General features: G+C 37.8%; 1 protein-coding gene across 3 annotated transcripts in view; it reads left to right on the top strand.

Annotated features, from left to right (window-relative positions):
- METTL25 (methyltransferase like 25) overlaps positions 1–20,115 on the top strand; it is a 105,550-nt gene that overhangs the window by 43,525 nt on the left and 41,910 nt on the right. For all 3 annotated transcript variants that reach the window (XR_012156728.2, XM_073327623.2, XM_073327622.2), the window contains one exon: positions 2,098–2,242. Coding sequence is in view for 2 of the 3 variants with exons in the window: in XM_073327623.2 (XP_073183724.2) it covers positions 2,098–2,242 (145 nt within the window). In the remaining variant the exon portion in view is untranslated. The remainder of the gene's footprint in view (positions 1–2,097; positions 2,243–20,115) is intronic.

Raw genomic sequence — 20,115 nt, 5'->3', positions numbered from 1 at the left:
ATTTTATTTATAAGCATCATTTTTTTACAGTTTGGATTTTCGGACTTAAAGATAATGATAGTTTAATAATCGACTGAACAACTGAAGCCTGATCTCAGTTTCCCTGTACCTTATGAAATCATTTACACTGGTACAAAGTGAGCACAAAGAAAATGCTACCAAGTAAGAATGATTGTGTTTTACATCCAGGTGCTCTCTTTGCACTTATGTAAATAAATGCAAAAGATGGAGATGAACAGAGATCAGGCCCCTACTTTCATTTTTAGAAGCAAAGCCAGACTATGGTTGCTACAAATAGTAAACAGTACTGCCTGGCAGGATATGTGATAAATTGTACCATTAAAAGGCTTTTAAAAACTTCATTACAAGTGATTAACACTTTGTTTTAAAACAATCAACTGATTTTGCAGTACAGGCAGTCCTCGACTTTATGACATTCGAGTTATGACAAACAGCACTTACGGCGTTCATAAATTGTCATCGTGTTTCGACTTTGTGACGTTGGTTTTGACTTTCTGATGCTTGATCCAACATTGTTCCTATGGGAAATTTGAGTTATGACATTTTTGACTTAAGACACAATTTTCAGGAACCAATTGTGTCATAAGTTCGAGGACTGCCTATATTCCTAAACACTGAGAAAGTTTGGAGAAAAACTGCAGTGTTGATTGATTTATTTGGCAAAACTTTAAAATTAATTTGAATCGCTAAAACAGTATCAGGGTTTGAATATATGTTTGTGTGTAGCCCAGAGCTAATGCTGAATTAATGAATTCTGTTAGATAGATCCACTGTATAAGGGATCGGAATCTGCTCTCAGTTACACCAATAATGGCGTTTACAAAAGGGGAATTGAAGTAGGTAGATCACAATAGTATAACTCAGAAAAAATTTGGCTTTTGGACTGTTTTAACAGAATCTTCATATTTAATATGGTTTTTAGGTCTCTCGCATCTGGTGGCCATCTTCCACCATCTTTCCTTTGGGAGAATTTGTTCAACTTTTCCAGCCTGCAGGTTTAATGCTGTTCTTGCAGGGGCATGAATTTCCATCCTTTACTAGTCCCCATAGCCCTTCTTAAGGCTCTTTACCATTAAGGGAGGAAGTACTGAAGAGTGCTTATTTCACTATAGAGTCTGCTAAGGAAAGAGGATTGTACAGAGGGCACTTAATTCTTACAGGCTGAAAATTCCAGAGAGATTTGGAATGGAGTAGAAGTATAGCAGGGAGAGAAGTGAGGGTGAAAGAGAGGAACAAAGGGATGACGGACAGTATAGTGGAGGAGGGAAGGAGAGAAGTATCATGGTGGGAAGTGAGACAAAGGATAACTGGGATGGAGAAATAAAAGAAAGGGACAAAAGGAGAGTGAGGAAGAAGAATACAGGAAATGGGGAGAGAGGGAAGAAGAGTATATTATCCATAACTAAGGCTCTGATCATTCTTCCATTGAAGTCATTGACAAAACTCCCATTGACTTCAGGGACTCTGGGTTGGGCTCTTTAGAGAGGAGAGATACTGCAGAGTCAGAGCAAACAAAACAGATGGAGAAACAGCAGTCACAAGCAGCACTGATTTTCAGTCACAGGTGGAAATTATTGCCAATGTCTGCTGAGGCATTGAAAAGTAGCAGTAGTGTCGTGGGTACATTCAGTCATGCAAGTTAAGGTAGAAAATTTTGAAGAAAACAAAAAAAAAGAAGAGGAAAGAAAAAGGTCAAAAGAGAATGGCTGGTCATTTGGTGATAGGTCTCTGCACTGCCATGCAAGTGGCTCAAGTTCAGTTAATGGTCCTGGGCTTCTGCTTGCTCCTTGCCAAGGAAAGGAATGGATAATAAGGAAAAATTAGAGTAGCCTCACAGTTCCAACAAAGATACAGAGAACACTCCACGAATTTGTTTATAGGAAAGGTTCTCACACTTTGTTGGCACTGAAATGCTTTTGGTGTTCTTCAATAAATTTCCAGAACAGGACACCAGGAGTCTCCATGAGCTTGTATATTTAAATCTCACAGCAAATTAACCATTTATAGCTTGTCTGTTTTTGCTGTTCTTGTCTTTCCTTTAGTTGAAAAGAAATGTTTGTTGCTGTTTATTTTTAGGACTGTATAATGGTGGGACTACATACGTGTGGGGATCTTGCTCCGAATACACTGCGAATCTTTACTGCTAAGCCTGAAATCAAGGCAGTTTGCAGTGTGGGCTGCTGCTACCATCTGTTGACAGAAGAGTTTGAAAACCAAAAAGGTACAGGAATTCTGCTGAACTCAGGTTGCCAGTCTGCAAGATGAGAATATAATTACCTTTTAACTAATAGCTACCTTGTGTCCAGTGGTGCAAGTAGAATTCATTTCTTACCAGTTTCCCCCCAACCAAGTAAAGAGAGGGTTGGGGGGAGACACATGACCTCCCCACATGACCCCTCACGTGACCCAGCCCAGGGCCCCACGCTCTCTCCCTCCCCTCTCCATGATCCATCCCATGTTACCTGGGAGGGGAGCGCTCCCAGTGGGTAGACACGGCACAGGTGCTGTGTGAGCTGCTAAGAGAAGAGGAGGGCTTGCTCCTGGAACAATAGCCAGTTCACAGTCACACCTGCTTTGGGAATTGCCAGCAGAAGAGTTTCAAACCAACTCCCTCTGACAGCAGAGAATATTTTTTTCCAAACACGCTGGCAACCGAGCCCCACACTGGCAGCTCCTTTGGCACAGCTGTGTCGCCTCCAGCCCTGCCCCCAACCCTTCCTTGCAGCTATATCTCCTGAGTCCTGTCTGGGGTCTGTACAGCAGCCCCCGCCAGAGGACAGGGCGAGGCTGGGCCCTGGGGTGGTACAGCCGCACCAGAGGAGCTCCCGGCACAGGGTTATGCTCTTTTCGCAGGTTCTGGGCTCTCCTGGGAACTGCAGTGACAAAAGGAGCAGAACGTGGGACCACTGGGTAGCCCCATGCTGGTAGCTCCTCCGGCGTGGCTGTACTGCCTCCGGCAGGGCTGCTGTGCAAACCCCGGACAGGAGATGCAGGCACACAGCTGTGTGGAAGGGCTGGTGGTGATAGGCCCCATGTTCTGCTCCTCCTGTGTCTTTCCAGTACACCATATATACTATATGGTGTACTGGCTATAAATATCTTACTGGCACAGCATACTGGACCGTACTGCCCTACTTGCAGCACTGCTTGTGTCTATTCTTTTTCAGTGGTTTATTTAGAACTGTTTTTAATTATATTCTGTGAGACATTCACTCCTGGATGCCTTGTAGCTTTCCTGTTATGCCAGCATTTCCAATATTCTTCTTGAAATTAGGCACATTAATGCAGAAGGTTTTTATGTGGTTAAAAATACAGCTGTTTTTATTCCATTACTTCACTCATAAAATGTGGATTCTTTTGGTCAATATGTTTTTATCCTTTTAAAATATTTTGGGCGAGATTTTGCCTTTGGCTGTGTGCACACAACTTCCATTTACTTTGGGTTGTGCATGCATAACTAAGAGTAGAATTTGGCCCTCTGAGTTTAAGCAATTGCTTTAAAAAGTGCCCATCAGAGTGTAGCACTTTGGGCCATTGCCAGGATAGTTTGTAAAACAGTACATGTATAACAGATTTTCCTGGAGTACAAAGCTGAAAGTTGTCTGAGGATATCTTCACACTGAATTAAAAGCTTTCCTTCAAGTGTTAGTTTTTTCATTTCTGGGAAAAGGTTGATATATTTAATTGTAAAGTATAGCCTTCAAAGAAGAAAAAGGTGAGGATTGTAATTGCTCAAGTTTTATCAGTGTGTACTGTAGTATGTGAAACTGATGGACTGTTGTGTTATCACAAAAATTCTGGTTATTTTTAATGTCTGCCATTCAACTCTTGCAGTGGTATAATCGTTGTTACTGTCAAAAATACAATGGTGAATTACACACTGAAGTGAATTTTAAAAAATTCAACAAAGCACAGCAAATAACTGGTGCTGATAATATTAACAAATAAATATGTAGATTTCTAAAACTGGTATTGGTAACAATTTAGCCAAAGTGTTAGATTAATGTATGTGAGAATTTTTGTGACAAATGAAAAAGGGTATTTACCTCAGTAAGCAAATAATTGTTGGATTTTGCATTTAAATGAGGCAGCTGGAAAGCTTTGGAGTGAAGCTTTGTTATATAACATACATGCTTTCTGTGAAAGTGAGAAAGGAGATGAATTCCTCTTTTCCCAGTCCAATAATCTGTGACAAGAACTACAGTAGTTGCCCTGCTGTACTTCACCCTAGAGTCCTCTACTACATCTAAAAATGATAAATGCTAACTGGATCAGCAGTGAAGTAGTTAATGCTAACACTTAAATTTGTCATCAAGCTTGAATCATAGAGTCATAGAATATTAGGGTTGAAAGAGACTTCAGGATGTCATCTAGTCCAATCCCCTGCTCAAAGCAGGACCAATACCAAATAAATCATCCCAGCCAGTGCTTTGTCAAGCCAGGCCTTAAAAACCTCTAAGGATGGAGATTCCACCACCTCCCTAGGTAACCCATTCCAGTGCTTCACCACCCTCCTAGTGAAATAGTTTTCCTTAATATCCAATCTAGACCACCCCCACTGCAACTTGAGACCATTGCTCCTTGTTCGTCATCTGCCACCACTGAGAACAGCCTAGCTCCATCCTCTTTGGAACCCCCTTCAGGAAGTTGAAGGCTGCTATCAAATTCTCCCCTCACTCTTCTCTTCTGCAGACTAAATAATCCCAGTTCCCTCAGCCTCTCCTCATAAGTCACGTGCCTCAGCCCCCTCATCATTTTTGTTGCCCTTTGTTGGACTCTCTCCAATTTGTCCCCATTCCTTCTGTAGAGGGGGGACCAAAACTGGAGGCAGTACTCCAGGTGTGGCCTCACCAGTGCTGAATAGAGGGGAATAATGACTTCCCTCGATCTGCTGGCAATGCTCCTACTAATACAGCCCAATATGCCATTGGCCTTCTTGGCAACAAGGGCACGCTACTGACTCATATCCAGCTTCTCATCCACTGTAATCCCCAGGTCCTTTTCTGCAGAACTGCTGCTTAGCCAGTCAGTCCCCAGCCTGTAGCAGTGCATGGGATTCTTCCTTCCTAAGTGCAGGACTCTGCACTTGTCCTTGTTGAACCTCATCAGATTTCTTTTGGCCCAATCCTCCAATTTGTCTAGATTACTCTGGACTCTAACCCTAACTTGCTGAAGGTGCAATTAATCCCATCATCCAGATCATTAATAAAGATGTTGAACAAAACTGGCCCCAGGACCAACCCATGTTAACACCATGTTAAAATAAGATGAATGGGGTAGTTTACATCTCTCTCAGCTATTGTTTCCGGTTCTCTGCAGACTCAGGCATACATCAGTTCCTCCATTTACAACCACAAGGGTGAGAGTTACTTTTGTAATGAAAGTTTAGATTCCTGAGTATGATTATGCAACAACTGAAAAAGAATCTATGATGCATCAATGTAAGTTCCTTCATAATCTTATTCTACATGAGGTCCTGCTTACAGGAAATAAAAGAACAAAAAAGAGAAGTGAAACCAGGAAGGGAAAGAAAATATTACAAAATCTATCCATATTTTTAGATATATACTCAATAGAAATAATAAATGATGCACAACAATTTTTACTCTAGTAATTAGGCTTAGCCCTCAGGATAATCAGGTGAATTTTACAAGCCCTGATATCAAGTTTTTCTTCCCCAAATGTTAATTACCTATTGTAAAGAGGGCAAAATGACCTGACCTTTCTGTAGGTGTACTTCTTTTTCCAGAGCAGCCCTTAAAGCCTTAAGAAACTAATACTACACTGCCATCACTGCCACCAAAAGTACAAGTGTGATATTTATTGTGACTTGAAACATAAAGTTATGCAGGTGCACAATGATAGGAGATGTTGCTCTTTTGCAGCTTTTTTCTTTTAATTGTATAAATAAAGCCAGATTGTATATTAGAATTTCTAGTTTAATTTCTTGCAGCTTGAAGGGTGTAAGTTATGCTAATGAAGAGTTCCTTATGAAAAGAAAAAGGAAAACATTTTTTTTCTTTTCTTCGGAGACCACACTGAAGCTATTCCAAGCATGCTCAGGAAATTAGCAAATTCAAAATTTTACTGCAGAAATATTTATTACAGCATCTAAAACTATGGTTTCCACAAAAAAGCAAGGTTGTCCCTTTCTCTTGTATAGTGGAGGGGCTACGACCAGTTGCAGTCCTTGCTCTCAGGGGAATGCAGAGACTCCTTGGGGACTCATGCAGTCCCAGGAAAACAAATTGTTTCAAAGGGAGTGGGGAGGAAATGGGACCATGGGTCTTCTCCACGCCTGTTATGGACTGGCCTCTGGAACTGGCCAGGTGTAGACTGCACCTCCAAGAGACCATTACCCTTCTGCCCAAAGCACAATCCCTGCCACAGCTCTCTGTGGGCCAATGCAATTTGGCACTGCCTTTCAAGCAGGCCAAATTATAATTTAAATAATTTGTCCAAAAGCTTTTTTCTAAAGGGGAATGACAGTTCATTAACAAGATTAAAAAAATAAATCCAGAGTAGATAAGACCTTGGGGTATGTCACATTACCTCAATGGGTCACAGCTGAGAATACCAGATTCTGGACAAACTGCTGAGAAATAGGGCAGCCTCATCACAAACTGGTGGTTATTGTATCATTAGATGTACCAAGCCAGTAACAAAAGTAAACTTTTGTCTCACCATATTGGTTAAAAAGTCAAAAATTCAGTCTCCTTTGGCATTCCAACTCTTATTTCACCACTTAGACACTAGACTTTATGAGGAGTGGTTATTAAAAACTAGGGCTGTCAAGCAATTAAAAAAATTAATCGCAATTAATCATATAGAATACCATTTACATATTTTGGATGTTTTCTACATTTTCAAATATATTCATTTAAATTACAACACAGAATACAAAGTGTACAGTGCTCACTTTATATTTTATTACAAATATTTGCACTGTAAAAAACAAAAGAAATAGTGTGTTTCAGTTCACCTAATACAAGTACTGTAGTGCAATCTCTTTATCATGAAAGTTGAACTTACAAATGTAGAATTATGTACAAAAAATAACTGCATTCTAAAATAAAAACAATGTAAAACTTTGGAACCTACAAGTCCACTCAGTCCTGCTTCAGCCAATCGCTCAGACAAACAAGTTTTGTTACAATTTGCAGGAGATAATGCTGCCCATGGTTTGTTTACAATGTCACCTGAAAGAGAGAACAGGCATTTGCATAGCACTGTTGTAGCCGGCATCGCAAGATATTTACGTGCCAGATGCACTAAAGATTCATATGTCCCTTCATGCTTCAACCACCATTCCAGAAGATGTGCATCCATGCTAATGACGGGTTCTGCTCGATAAAGATCCAAAGCAGAGCAGACCAACACATGTTCGTTTTCATCATCTGAGTCAGGTGCCACCAACAGAAGGTTGATTTTCTTTTTTGGTGGTTCTGTTTCTGTAGTTTCCGCATCGGCGTGTTGCTCTTACGACATCTGAAAGCATTCTCCACACCTCGTCCCTTTCCGATTTTGGAAAGCAGTTCAGATTCTTAAACCTTGAGTTGAGTGTGGTATCTATCCTTAGAAATCTCACATTGATACCTTCTTTGAATTTGGTCAAATCTGCTGTGAAAGTGTTCTTAAAATGAACAACATGTGCTGGGTCATCATCCGAGACTGCTATAACATGAAATATATGGCAGAATGTGGGTAAAACAGAACAGGGGACATACAATTCTCCCCCAAGGAGTTCAGTCACATATTTAATTAACACATTATTTTTTAAGAAGTGTCATCAGCATGGAAGCGTGTCTTCTGGAATGGTTGCTGAAGCATGAAGGGACATATGGATGTTTAGCATTTCTGGCCTGTAAATAACTTGCAATGTCGGCTGCAAAAGTGTCATGCAAATGCCTGTTCTCAGCTTCTGGTAACATTGTAAATAAGAAGAGGGTAGCATTATCTCCTGTAAATGTAAACAAACTTGTTTGTTTCAGTGATTGTCTGAACAAGAAGTAGGACTGAGTGGACTTGTAGGCTCTGAAGTTTTATATTGTTCTGTTTTTGAGTGCAGTTATGTAACAAAAAAAATCTACATTTGTACATTGCACTTTCACGACCAAGAGATTGCATTACAGTACTTGTACGAAGTGAATTGAAAAATACTATTTCTTTTATTTATCACTTTTACAGTGCAAATATTTGTAATAAATAATATACACTTTGATTTCAATTACAACACAGAATACAATATATCTGAAAATGAAGAAAAACCATCCAAAATATTTAATACATTTCAATTGGTATTCTATTGTTTAACAGTGTGATTTAAAACTGCAATTAATCGCAATTAATTTTTTAATCACGATTAACTTTTTTAATCACCTGCACGTGAGTTAACCGCAATTAATCGACAGCCCTATTGAAAACCAGTTTCATCAAACAAAGGGTTCTTCTGATCTCAAGAGATCAGCCACATAGTCAGATCAATATTTAACTCAGATCTTATCCAATAATCACACTGCTGCCAATCCTTTAAATAAAATATAAACGTTTATTTATAAGAGAAAAGAAGAAGAGAGTTAAAATGGTTAAGATCATATACATACAATCATTGCAGTATTCTTATATCAAGTTTGCAGCAGCGATGGAATAAGCTGCTGGCTTGTAAAGTCTTTGGTAACTTCCAAAAGATTGGAAGGTCCTCAGTCCATAGTTTGAATATGTTCCTTTTAGTTGTAAGTCCAGAGAAGCAGAGCAGGAAAGAGGCAAAATGGTGTCATTCCAGGCGTCTTTTATACCCTTTTCCATGCGCCTAGAAATTTTTCTGTTTCAAACAAAGCCACAAAAACTCAGTTTTGTGGAAAGTTACCGGCACAAGATGGAGTCCAGCATCACATGAGCATATCACATGTCCTTGCTGACTCACAGGAGCAGCCATTGGCATATCCATGTCCATCGGAAGAAATATTTTGACAACTCTTGAAATAATCTTCCTTTGGCTTCCTCATTTAAGTAGAATTGGTCATTTATACAGAGATTTCTCTCCAGATAAATGTACTTAGTGATTAGAATAATTTATTCCCTTGGGGTTTTCCTTCACTGTTATAGAGTCTATGTGCTCTAGATTCACCTGATCGCACAGCAGTTGCTGGCAAAGTGTATTGTTTTAATATTTTTAGATACTGCTTCTGTTTCCAAAATTAAATTTGAAATGTGATTGAGTCACTTACTCTGAGAATATACAGTGACTACTCTTTAGTAGGATTTTACTATTTATAAGTCATTAAGGTAATTTATCAGGAAAATTTCTGTTTCCTATTGGTAATTAGGCTGAAATAACCTCCCTGAATCAATTTTGCATCAGTTTTGGATCTGAGGCTTTTGAGGAGCCTTCCTACCCCTCACTGCCATGTGTCTTGAAGTAAATGGGCCGGACAGTGGGCACTTGATTATGACCTAAGAGAGGTGAATAAAAGAAGGGAAATGTGAATTAAATATAATTGTAAGGGATCCCCTTTGCCTACCTGTCAAAAATACAAAGTTTACCGGTTGGTCAAAAAGAGAGTTGGAGTTCTCAAATACAATGTCCATTATTGTGAGAGCAGATGCACCAAAACTGCCATCGCTAAAGAGACAAGGTGGATGAGATCATACCTATTTTTGGACCAACTTCTGTTGGTGAGAGAGACAAGCTTTTGAGCCACACAGAGCTCTTCTTCAGGTCTCAGAAAGGAACTCCCAGCATTACAGGAAAATGCAAGGTGGAACAGATTGTTTAGCATAAGTAGTTAGTTCATATTGTAAGGGACCGTTATCTATCTTGTCTCTAATATCCTGGGACTGACATGGCTACAACTACACTATATATTGCTAAAGAAGCAATTATTCATAATTATTTCATAGTTTGGTTGCAGAGGGTTTGTCCTAAAATCTCACTTCCAGGTGTAGTATTGTGAGTAGTCCCATAGATTTGAATGGGACTTAAATCCTCTGCTGATAATAGCGTTACTACTCAAGGTAATAAAAACTGTCCTGATAGTAAGGGTTTGAAAGATGAGGCAATATGTCTATAGTAGTTTAGTAACAAAGGCATACATGCCAGACTGATGAATTTTAAAGGCTTACTAGAAGTTCTGAAGAGTACCTTTTCTTTATTTTGAGAGACGTTCAGAAAGAGTAAATAAAGCCGCAGCACAGATCTCATATAATTATGGGCATAGTCCATGTCTGAATGAGTGCACATTTACTGATTATGTATGCAACAAACTTTCTGCAAAAGAACAAGAGCCTTGAGACTCTTAATCCAGGTAAATATAAAATTTGGCTCCGCTTGTTAACTTCTAACTTTTAAAAGCTTGTAAACATAATTAAAGAAAATGAAAAGGATGCAAAAGAAGGCATACTTTATTTTAAGCTTTTCAATACATTTGTGTAATTTAAATAAAAAAGGTGTTAAATAAATTGAATGCAGGGAACAAAAAGGACCCCAATACTGAGTGGCACCTTAGATGAACACACTATAGGCACATTATGGCTGTTTACCATTGCATTCTGCTGAAATGTAGAAGGATTAATCATTGCTGTAGAAGTATTATAGGATTGGAGCCTTGTATTTTGCTTGGCTGCCTTTTAAACATTACAAATATCTGCTTACATTTTCAAAAATATTACGTGGTCACTGTCTTAAAATAGCCATCATTGAGACCATGGCAACACATGAAAACTATTCCAAGCAAAAGATCAAAGAGCCTGATTTTCTTTCCAGACCATCTCTCGATATTGCCGCATGGGGCACATTTGCGATATTTCATTGAATTTGTGAGAAACCTAATACGTGACTGTAAAAAAAAAATACAGATATTTTTAATCAAAATGTATCTGAAATATTTTGGAACATTTAAAAATCATTGTCTTGTTAAATTTCACAGACAATGTTGTTACTCTCCAACAATCTCCCTCATAAAGTGACCAGTTTAAAATTAAGTATTTTTTTTATTTTATTTTTTCATAATGAACAGAACAAAAAGGATTTCAAATCTTGGGTTTAATCTGTATTTGTAAATCTTTCTGTCAAGTATGGAAGGGAGTATATCTGGTGAAAGCCAGTGTTTCCACAATAAATGATGACTCATACGGTGCCTACGTTGAATATTGGAAATGATTAAGAAGATGCCAACTGTTTAAATCATTGGGGTGGGGGGATCTATTTTCATATAAACTTTTTTCAGTAAAAGGATACATATAGTTTGAGATTTTTCAGATGAACACACTACAGACTCAAAGAACCTGTTTGAAATTTAAAATCTGTAGCTGTTGCTAGGGAGAGTGACAGTTTAAGTGGTTCCTCCCTTTTCTGCAGAGCCTTAGAACTAGGATTTGGCCTGTTGCCAGATGCCGTGAACGTTAGGCAAAACCAGGTCTGGTTATTTGTCTTTCAGTAGTGTCCAGAATGTATCCGGCATCGTGTATGCACGAACAGGCAGACACACAAAGACAGACTGTCCCAAACATCTTTCAACCTAAGAATGAAGTAAGATATTTTCTGTTGAAACTACTTCAGTGAAAACATGAAAGGCTGATTCTTTGTTTAGCGGCAAACAGTGAGGAAGCACCATAAAAATGATTTATGAAACAATTGCAGTATATGTTGTGTAGCCATTTTAAATAACTTTTTACATTTACTTAAAATTGTTCTGGGAGTTCATTTTCCTAGCCTGGGAAAAAGCATGTATGTGAAGAAGTACTTTGCATAACCAAATCTCGCACACAGTTTTGCATTCATATCTTCTGATAGGATAGACTATACAATTTTAAAAGCATGGTAGTACATTGTTTTTAGTTTAGGACCAACAGCACACAAAGTTCTGGTATCCCTTTATAATATGCAATATCTAGGATTTCATGGCTACAGAATAAATATTTAACTACTTTTTCATTTTGATCCAAGTTTAACTCTATTTGATATAGGTTTGCTGTAATTTCACTTAATATTCATGAAAGTTATTTAAATGGATGAAAAAGATGGAGCAACCTTAATTTCACTATTTCTGTGGTTGCAGATACTCAGCTGGTGTAAATCATTGTAGCACCATTGGATTTAATCTTAAACTTGGAACTATCTCATACTCCAGACTGTTCAGCTTTAAACATTCATGATAAAACTTCTACACTAATTTTCTTTAAACTTGGCTTGTTTGTAAATCTCACTAATACTTAAAAATTAAACCACACCTGAAGACTTAGTTATGCACTGTGTCTTACTGGATGTAAGGCTGGATAAGAAATTCCAGTTTGGGTTATATGTATGTTTGTACATATGATCACAGAACAATTGCACAACTGCCCAATACCATTCCTGGGAACCTCTTCAAAAGGAAAGACTTGAGTTACTTGTACACAGGTCCATCTGCTTCACCCAGGGTTCACAGACATAAACAAAACAACTTCTGAATAGTTTCAAAGGCAACTACCTTGGATATCTTGGCTTGGTTTTTTACAGAAAAGAGATTTTTGACCAACAAGACTAGCATAGTTCCCATGACATAACTAAATAAAATGGTCATAGAAATAATTTGTCATGTCTTGGATAAAATTTTCAGAAGTTCCCAAATGACTTAGAAGCCTAAGTTTCATTTTCTCTCAAGAGCCTAAGTCTCATTGGAAGTCAATGGGGCTTAGACTTTTCAGTGCCTAGAGATCACAATGGGGCTCTTAAGTCACTTGGGCACTTTTGAAATTTTTACTCCTTATCTTGCCTGTCTGCTTGTGTTTCCAATGTAGTATGCAGTTCGCCACAGAATCTAGGTTTCAGATACATAAACAAGACTCACCCCAATTCTGTCCAAAATAGGTCCTGCACTCAGTACTCCCTTGTTTTTGCTTCTTTCTTGGCATTTGAGATAATGGCAGATCTGTCTTTCCACAACCTTCTCAATAGTCTTCCTAACACACAGTGTTAGGGGCAGGGCAGTTAATTAGCAAGACCTTCAATGTGAAGAGTTGGTTTCTTGTATTATTTGAAAGATTGTGGTACTTTTCCCTTCCAAAGAGATGTGTTGACAACCTGCATCAATAATGGACTATGTATCCCCTAATAGGTTTTGCCAGCCTAAAGCTCACCCCATACTTCTAGAACATCAGAGAGTGACAATGACCAAAACGCTACCAGAGAAGATGGTGCATTTGTGCCTACTCTAACATGGACCTGCTATTATAAAAGCAGTCAATCTAGTATGAATTTGGTTAATCTCATCAGCAAAGGAGATATAACTGACAAAATACAACATGACCTTCCTCCTCTCCTCATCTAGCCTTACCTTCCTCTCCCCCCACAACCAGCTCTGTCCTCTTTAGCCTCAGAAGTTTCTCATCTGCTCTCCTCTTCTAACCTCTCTATCTACCCCGGTAACCCCATCCCATCCCATCCCAACTCCTGATCTCCCTCTCATCCACTCTGACCCCCCCCATACTCTTGTCATTAATCTCTTACTGTCCTCTGGCTTCCCCCCCCCTCACAATACAAGCATGCTGTAAGCTCTCCCTTTTTAAAAGCCCCCACCCTTGACCCCTCTTGCCTCTCCAATTACTGCCCCTTTTCCCTTTCAGCTGTAAACTCATTTAATGTCGTTTTTACAATTGCTGTCTGTAGTTCCTCTCCAATTCCATCCTATACCATCTTCAAATTCAACTATTATCTGTATGCTATTGGTTCACATATCTACCTCTCCACTCCAGACCTGTCTCCCGTAGAAATTAAAATCTTGGCCTGTCTCTCTGACATTTCCTGGTGGATGTCTAGCCACAAGCTCAAGATCAACATAACTAAACAGAGCTCTTAATCTCCCAAACCCTCTTTCCTATCTCCTTTCTGTGAACACCATCTGTTCTGTCACTCAGACCTGGAATTTCGGTGACACCTTCAACTCTCAATAAAAAACAGGTTCTCATATCTAGGCTACATGTAAATCTTGCCTTTTTTTTTTTTTTTGCATAACCTCTCTAAGATACAACCTTTCCAATCCTTGTCTAGTCTTTTAGCTCATGTCTCAATTACAGCAATATCCTTTTCTCGGGCCTTGATAAATGCAGTCTTGCCCCGCTCAGATCCATTCAGAATGCTGCTGCAAAGCTCATTTTCTCAGCTGGACACTTTGACCATGACACCCCTTTCTGTATCCCTCCACAAGCGACTTCACTTTCAAGGGCCGTCATAATGTATACCCACTTTACCAATTATTTCTCATTTAGTATCTAGAGGTAGACTCCAATGCCAGCCTCCATTGCCCACTTAGTACATTTTCAAACATATACCTTCATGCTTTCTCCCATGCTGCTCCTGATGCTTGGGAAGGCTTGCCATAAACATCCACAGCTATCTCATTATCCTCCTTCAAATCCCTCCTCAAAACTCTCCTTTGCTATACTGCCTATTAAAAATGTGACAACAGTTAGGCTGCTGGTGGGCTGAGACCACAGCCTTTTGTGTTGACCTATATTGTCTCATTGTTTCCTTGTGCTCCCCCCATCTATCTATATCCATCTGTTGTCTCTTGTCTTATTGCTAGATTGTAAGCTCTTTGGAGAAGGGACCATCACACTGTGTTTGTATACTGCCAAGCACAAGGGGGTCTTGGTCCATGATTGGAGATCCTAGATACTGTGGTAATACACATAATAATAATAAATCACATTGAGATACATTAGACTAAAATTCTATGTTAAGGTAAAAAGAAAAGGAGTACTTGTGGCACCTTAGAGACTAACCAATTTATTTGAGCATAAGCTTTTGTGAGCTACAGCTCACTTCATCTGGTAGTCTGGATTCACAGGGCTCTATACTACCTGAAACAGGTAATTTCATTGGTCCAGTAAAGTATTTCTACCATTCTTTACTTTGCCTCAGTCAGATTCAAGTTGGTGGTGGTGGGGTTTTTGTTGGTTTTTTTTGTTTTTGTTTTTGTTTTTTTTTGGTATACTTGTGTACCAGTCTCTTTTCACGCTTCATCGGTAACAAGTCATTTGTTTATCAGGATGACCTGTAAGTGTGTTCAAAAGGCAGGGACGTTTAGTGAAGGATGTACACAAAGCCCACAGAAAAACTATGCTACAGCAACCAATTTTCAAACAAATAATGTATAGGTCAGCATTCTCATACATCTACAAGAGTTAGAAAAGATTTCAGATCGTACGCAAAGAAAAATGTAGATCATTACCAAAGAAAAATATTGAAGGACCAAAAAGGTTACAGACTTAGATATGTACAGAAATGAAAATGGATCACTACCTGGCATGTCCCATTCTTCTACGCCAGTTCAGCTAATAACCTAAGAACATTATCTGTTCACAACTCTTTGTTCTCTGCTAAGCGCATCCAGCAATGTCAGACAGTTTGTGCTCTCCTGAAAGAACCTCAAAAGAATTCTTTAACAATCCATTCTCTGGAATGAAACAGATATTGTAAGAGTCATAACTGCTCACTCTGAGAATGCTGACTGAAAATTAAGTAAACAATTACAAAGATTCTAAATTAGAAGTCAAAATATTCAGAAGAAACAAAAATTACACAGCACAGAAGAAAAATACTCAACATATATATTAAAATAACAGCTGGGTTTGAGGTCAATTGTAATGAAATATATCATATGGGGACAGGAAGGTTACAGAGACTGGCATTATTTTATGATCAAGGTAATTTTTCTGTCTTGAGACTAGTATTTTACACAGTATTGTTCAGGCAAACTGTCACTGTATCTTTTTATTACACTAAGAGTTTGTAAATCCTCCCTGGACCTGCCTAAGAAACAGAATACGTGCACTCTGATAGCCGTTGGGTTTGTCAAAAGCACAGTGTATATGATTTTTGAACTAATGCCTGTAGCAGTAGTAAAGAATTATAACTACTATATGAATCTTTGTGGAAACCTTAAATATTATAAAAATGATTAATTGCACATGCTCAATATAGAAATTTTTTTACAGTAGGTTAGTGTTAATGTACTATATTTTGGAAATAAGAAAAATGTTTAATCAAATTATTGTCTTACCGTTTTTAAAACAGATTTTAGTTGTCTGAACATGTCTTAAATTCAGTTTTTCTCCCTATTATTTTACATTCTTATTATCCCAAACCAGCCAAATAAATATTTTATCATATTTGACCAGAGAAAAACAAACAAAATATTTGTAGTTTTTATACTAGCACCAAATCTAAAAAATTTTCCCCTATTTGTTTCTGAAGATCTATTTTACAATGATAGAGATGGAAAATTTGCCAACTAATAATAGCAGAATTGATGAGAAACTGGAGATAATAATATACATCTAATATTATTTATGAGAAAAAGGTGTTTTATAAATATGGTCATTCATTACACTGAACACTACTTTGGTTGTACCTCTTTCCCCTATCTTTCACGTTTGTCTGTTTTAGTGTATATTTTTCAGGCAGGGACAATACTTTCTTTATTTGTATAAAACTTAGCCAATTGTGAGCGCAACCAGAAACATATTACCACCCCACCCTGACACCCCCCAGAAAAAGGCAATTGCCTTCTTCAGTAGGAGTTCTGTCACAATAAAAACAGCAGGATCTGTCCTAGTGTACAGGGGTCATTTCTGAACTTGAAATTCATCCATCTCTGATTTAGATGCACCTCTGGTTAATGGCAACACAGCTGCACTGCATAAGTGTTTAGGAAGTAAGTGAAGAAGAATCCCATATCCAGCTGAAAATGCAGAGCTTGTCTTTACAGACAAGACAAATGGCTTGTTACAGAATTTGAACTACAAGCCAAGAACTACAAGCCAAGTGACTGTGCTCTTTTGTTAAAATTAAGGAGAAATAGTTGAGTTAAATGGTATTCTGCCTGTTGGATGACTGTATATTCAAATGATAATTTGTAAATGTTTTCTTCAAATCATAGTATTCCAGATTTTAAAAAATATTTGTATTGAATGTAAATGTTTGACATAAGTTACTTTACATTTTAAGCAATTGTAGAGATTTAGCAAAAAAATATCATTGTTGTAATGGTGCTAGTCTACAGCTGAAGCACAGAACTGTTACCTAGAAACCTTCAGTGGCTGGGGCTTGATAGATATATCAACAGATAGCTTAGAAAAATAGATTCTGACTCCCATTCCAGTGCCCTAACCAACGAAACATGCTACCTCACCAGCAAGCATTGCATCAGTCAACAAGCATTCTTAAATCTCTATTTATCACCCAATATTACTGGAGAAGAAATTTGATTTGTGTCTCACATATGCAACACTGTCAAAATGGATCATACTATGCTGCATATTCTAGTTCCCCAGGTGCAGAGGTGAACAGAGACAACACTTACTCATTGCTTTAATCTTCAGACCAAGCAGTGTAATAAATCAAAGTTGTCAGCCAATGAACAAATATGGGAAGTGTTACCAAAAGGAAAAGGGATTAAATATTTGTAATAAGAGAGATTAATAAAGTGAGAACTCAAATCTTTGCTAAAATTATATAAAAAAAATCTTTTAGAACTGTGACTTAATCTTAGGTAAAATCTGATTAGTAATAATTTCCTAATACCAACACTTCCTAATCCTGGCGCACACTGTTATAACTCCAACAACTGTACTCTTTCTTAACATTAACTGGAAACACCTACAACTATTAGTTCTGACATAGCCACAATATACCGAGTATTAAAAAAGCCTCACTCATACGAAGATGTATTAAATGCTAGTCTATTTACAAATGTCTTGAATGCAAAAACATTCACTAGTAAAGACAGCATTATACTCTGAAACCTGAAATTGCAAATCAGGCAGTAAAAAGTAAAGAGAGAACGGTCAAGGACAAACAAATCAATAGCTTCAACAAGAGTCAATGACAAAGATTTTCCCTACTTAAAAAAAAAAAAGAGAAAAAGAAAAAGCTGGACACCAAGTACATATTGTGCCAAATCCCCATTCTCATAAAGAATGGACAGAGTAAGTTTCTTAACTGCAAAATAAGTTGGAAATAAAGAATACAAAAACAGAAACTGTCATAAAAATATATAAAAGTTTGAGTATGCTACACAATTTTATCTGACCTCATTACAGTGTAATAAAATGTTTTTGAAAAATATTTTTAATTTATAAAGTGATTTTCTTCTCAAAATATTTACATATGTTAATGAGTTAAACCTCACAGCACATCATGCTGTACATGGGGAAAAGTTGTAACTTGCCCAACGTCACACATAAAGCCTATGGCAGAGATAAGATTTAAACCAAAACCTCATAACTCCCAGACCAGGTTTCTATACCCACTTCTCTCCTCCCCCCTCCCCCGCCCCCACCCTGGCTGTCATTGACCTCTGTATGACCTTGGGCAAATCACTTCATCTTTCATTGACTTTGTTTCCCCTCCCACCTTTTTTCTGTCTTGTGTATTTGGATTGTAAACTTCTGAGTCAGGGACTATATTTCACGATTGTGTTTGTACAGAGCCTAGGGCAACAGGGTTCCAATCTTAATTGGGGCCTATAGACCTTATTGTAACATAAATATATATAATAAAAACTGTTGATTTTGTGTTAGCACACCTTCACTTAGCACTTTCTTTAGTGTTTTTATCTCATTTTCAATATTATATATATATATATAAAGACATCATGTATTACTGATATCGAGTTTCAGGGACAAAATTCATTTTGTATATGGAAAATATTTTAATCAGAAATATCAAAAAGAATCTAAGTAGCAAGAACAAGACAGAAGGAAAGAGAAAAAGGAATGAGGGAGGGGAAAGGGAAACAAAAGATTACTATGTACAATTGTCATATGACTCATGCTGCTGTTGTTTCTATAGGGTATTTTAATCATATACTTCTAGGAATGCTGACCATATTTCTTCAAAGAAAGCAAAGCTCAGGCTACACAGAAGGAAACGATCTCAAGGCTCTTTAAATCACGTAGTTTGTTACATGATAGAAATGAAATTGTTGTACACTTTTGCTGTTTTTCTAACAACTTTAACAAAATAGGAATCAGGGAATAGATTTGTTTATTTTTACCCCATCTGTTACGGCTGGTTTTATCTTAACCACGAAATATATCATGAACCACCCAAGCTTTAAAATGATTTTTATGGTGGTTACCTCCCAGGTATTGGTCTTTGTAATTAAATAGCTGATGAGCAGATCTTAGTGCCAGCTTTGTGGATTCAGCTGTGTACAAGCGTTAGGTGCTATATCGTGTTACTCTTCACTGTGTGACTTTGGCCAGAATCCCAAAGCCATCCCTGCCAATAAGTATGTGATTAATACGGAGCTTTTTCGATGTGCTTGGCAGTCCTTGTACAATTACCTCACACTGACAGCTGTATCTGATCTTCAGTCAGTTGTTGTGTTTTCTGTAGGCTTTCAACTTATTTTATTTTTGCCTTGGGGTATTTTATAGCTGGCCAGAAATGGTTAGAAATGGAGTCTTAAAATATTCTTGCTGCTGCTGCTTCTTCTTTTTCTTTTATTTGCACTTCATTATTTTTGTGGCCAAAGAAAGAGATTGTAAATGCTCATGTACATTGAATTTGTATAGTAGAAAAATGCAATTGAAGTGTAAATAAAATTAATAAGTGATCTCAAGGTTCTGTACACTTTGAATGTGAGGAAATGAAAACATCCGTTTCAAGGAATCCTTTGAAAGATATCTCCCCGCCTGTCCCTCCCCTCCCACCCACTTCATCTCAAAATAATATATAAACAATGGTAGAGAGCTCTGTCTTGCAAGATGACTGCAACTCTAAGTCAGTCTTCACTGGCTTTTGACAAAAACAAAACAATACCTAATTATCTTTTTGTAGGACTTTCAGTTTTAATATCCAGACCCAGCACATAGTTTGGTCAACAAGTACAATAGCAATTTTCTTTGTCTTTGATCAGAATTTCACACCATAACTTAATTTATTATTTCACTGTGACTTTTTAGTTTATAAATAAGGCCAGAGGTTTAGATAGACTCCGTGCGTGCTAATGTGGATGGTGGAGGAGACACTGGCTAATAATTAGAGTTCTATTTGGTGCCTCAAAAATAAGGCCAGCATTTGGATTCTTGTTGTTTAAAGGGACATTG

The sequence above is a fragment of the Lepidochelys kempii genome, chromosome 1, assembly GCF_965140285.1.
Source record: "Lepidochelys kempii isolate rLepKem1 chromosome 1, rLepKem1.hap1, whole genome shotgun sequence".
In the NCBI taxonomy this organism is placed as follows: domain Eukaryota; kingdom Metazoa; phylum Chordata; order Testudines; family Cheloniidae; genus Lepidochelys; species Lepidochelys kempii.
This window is presented reverse-complemented; position numbering and strand designations above follow the sequence as displayed.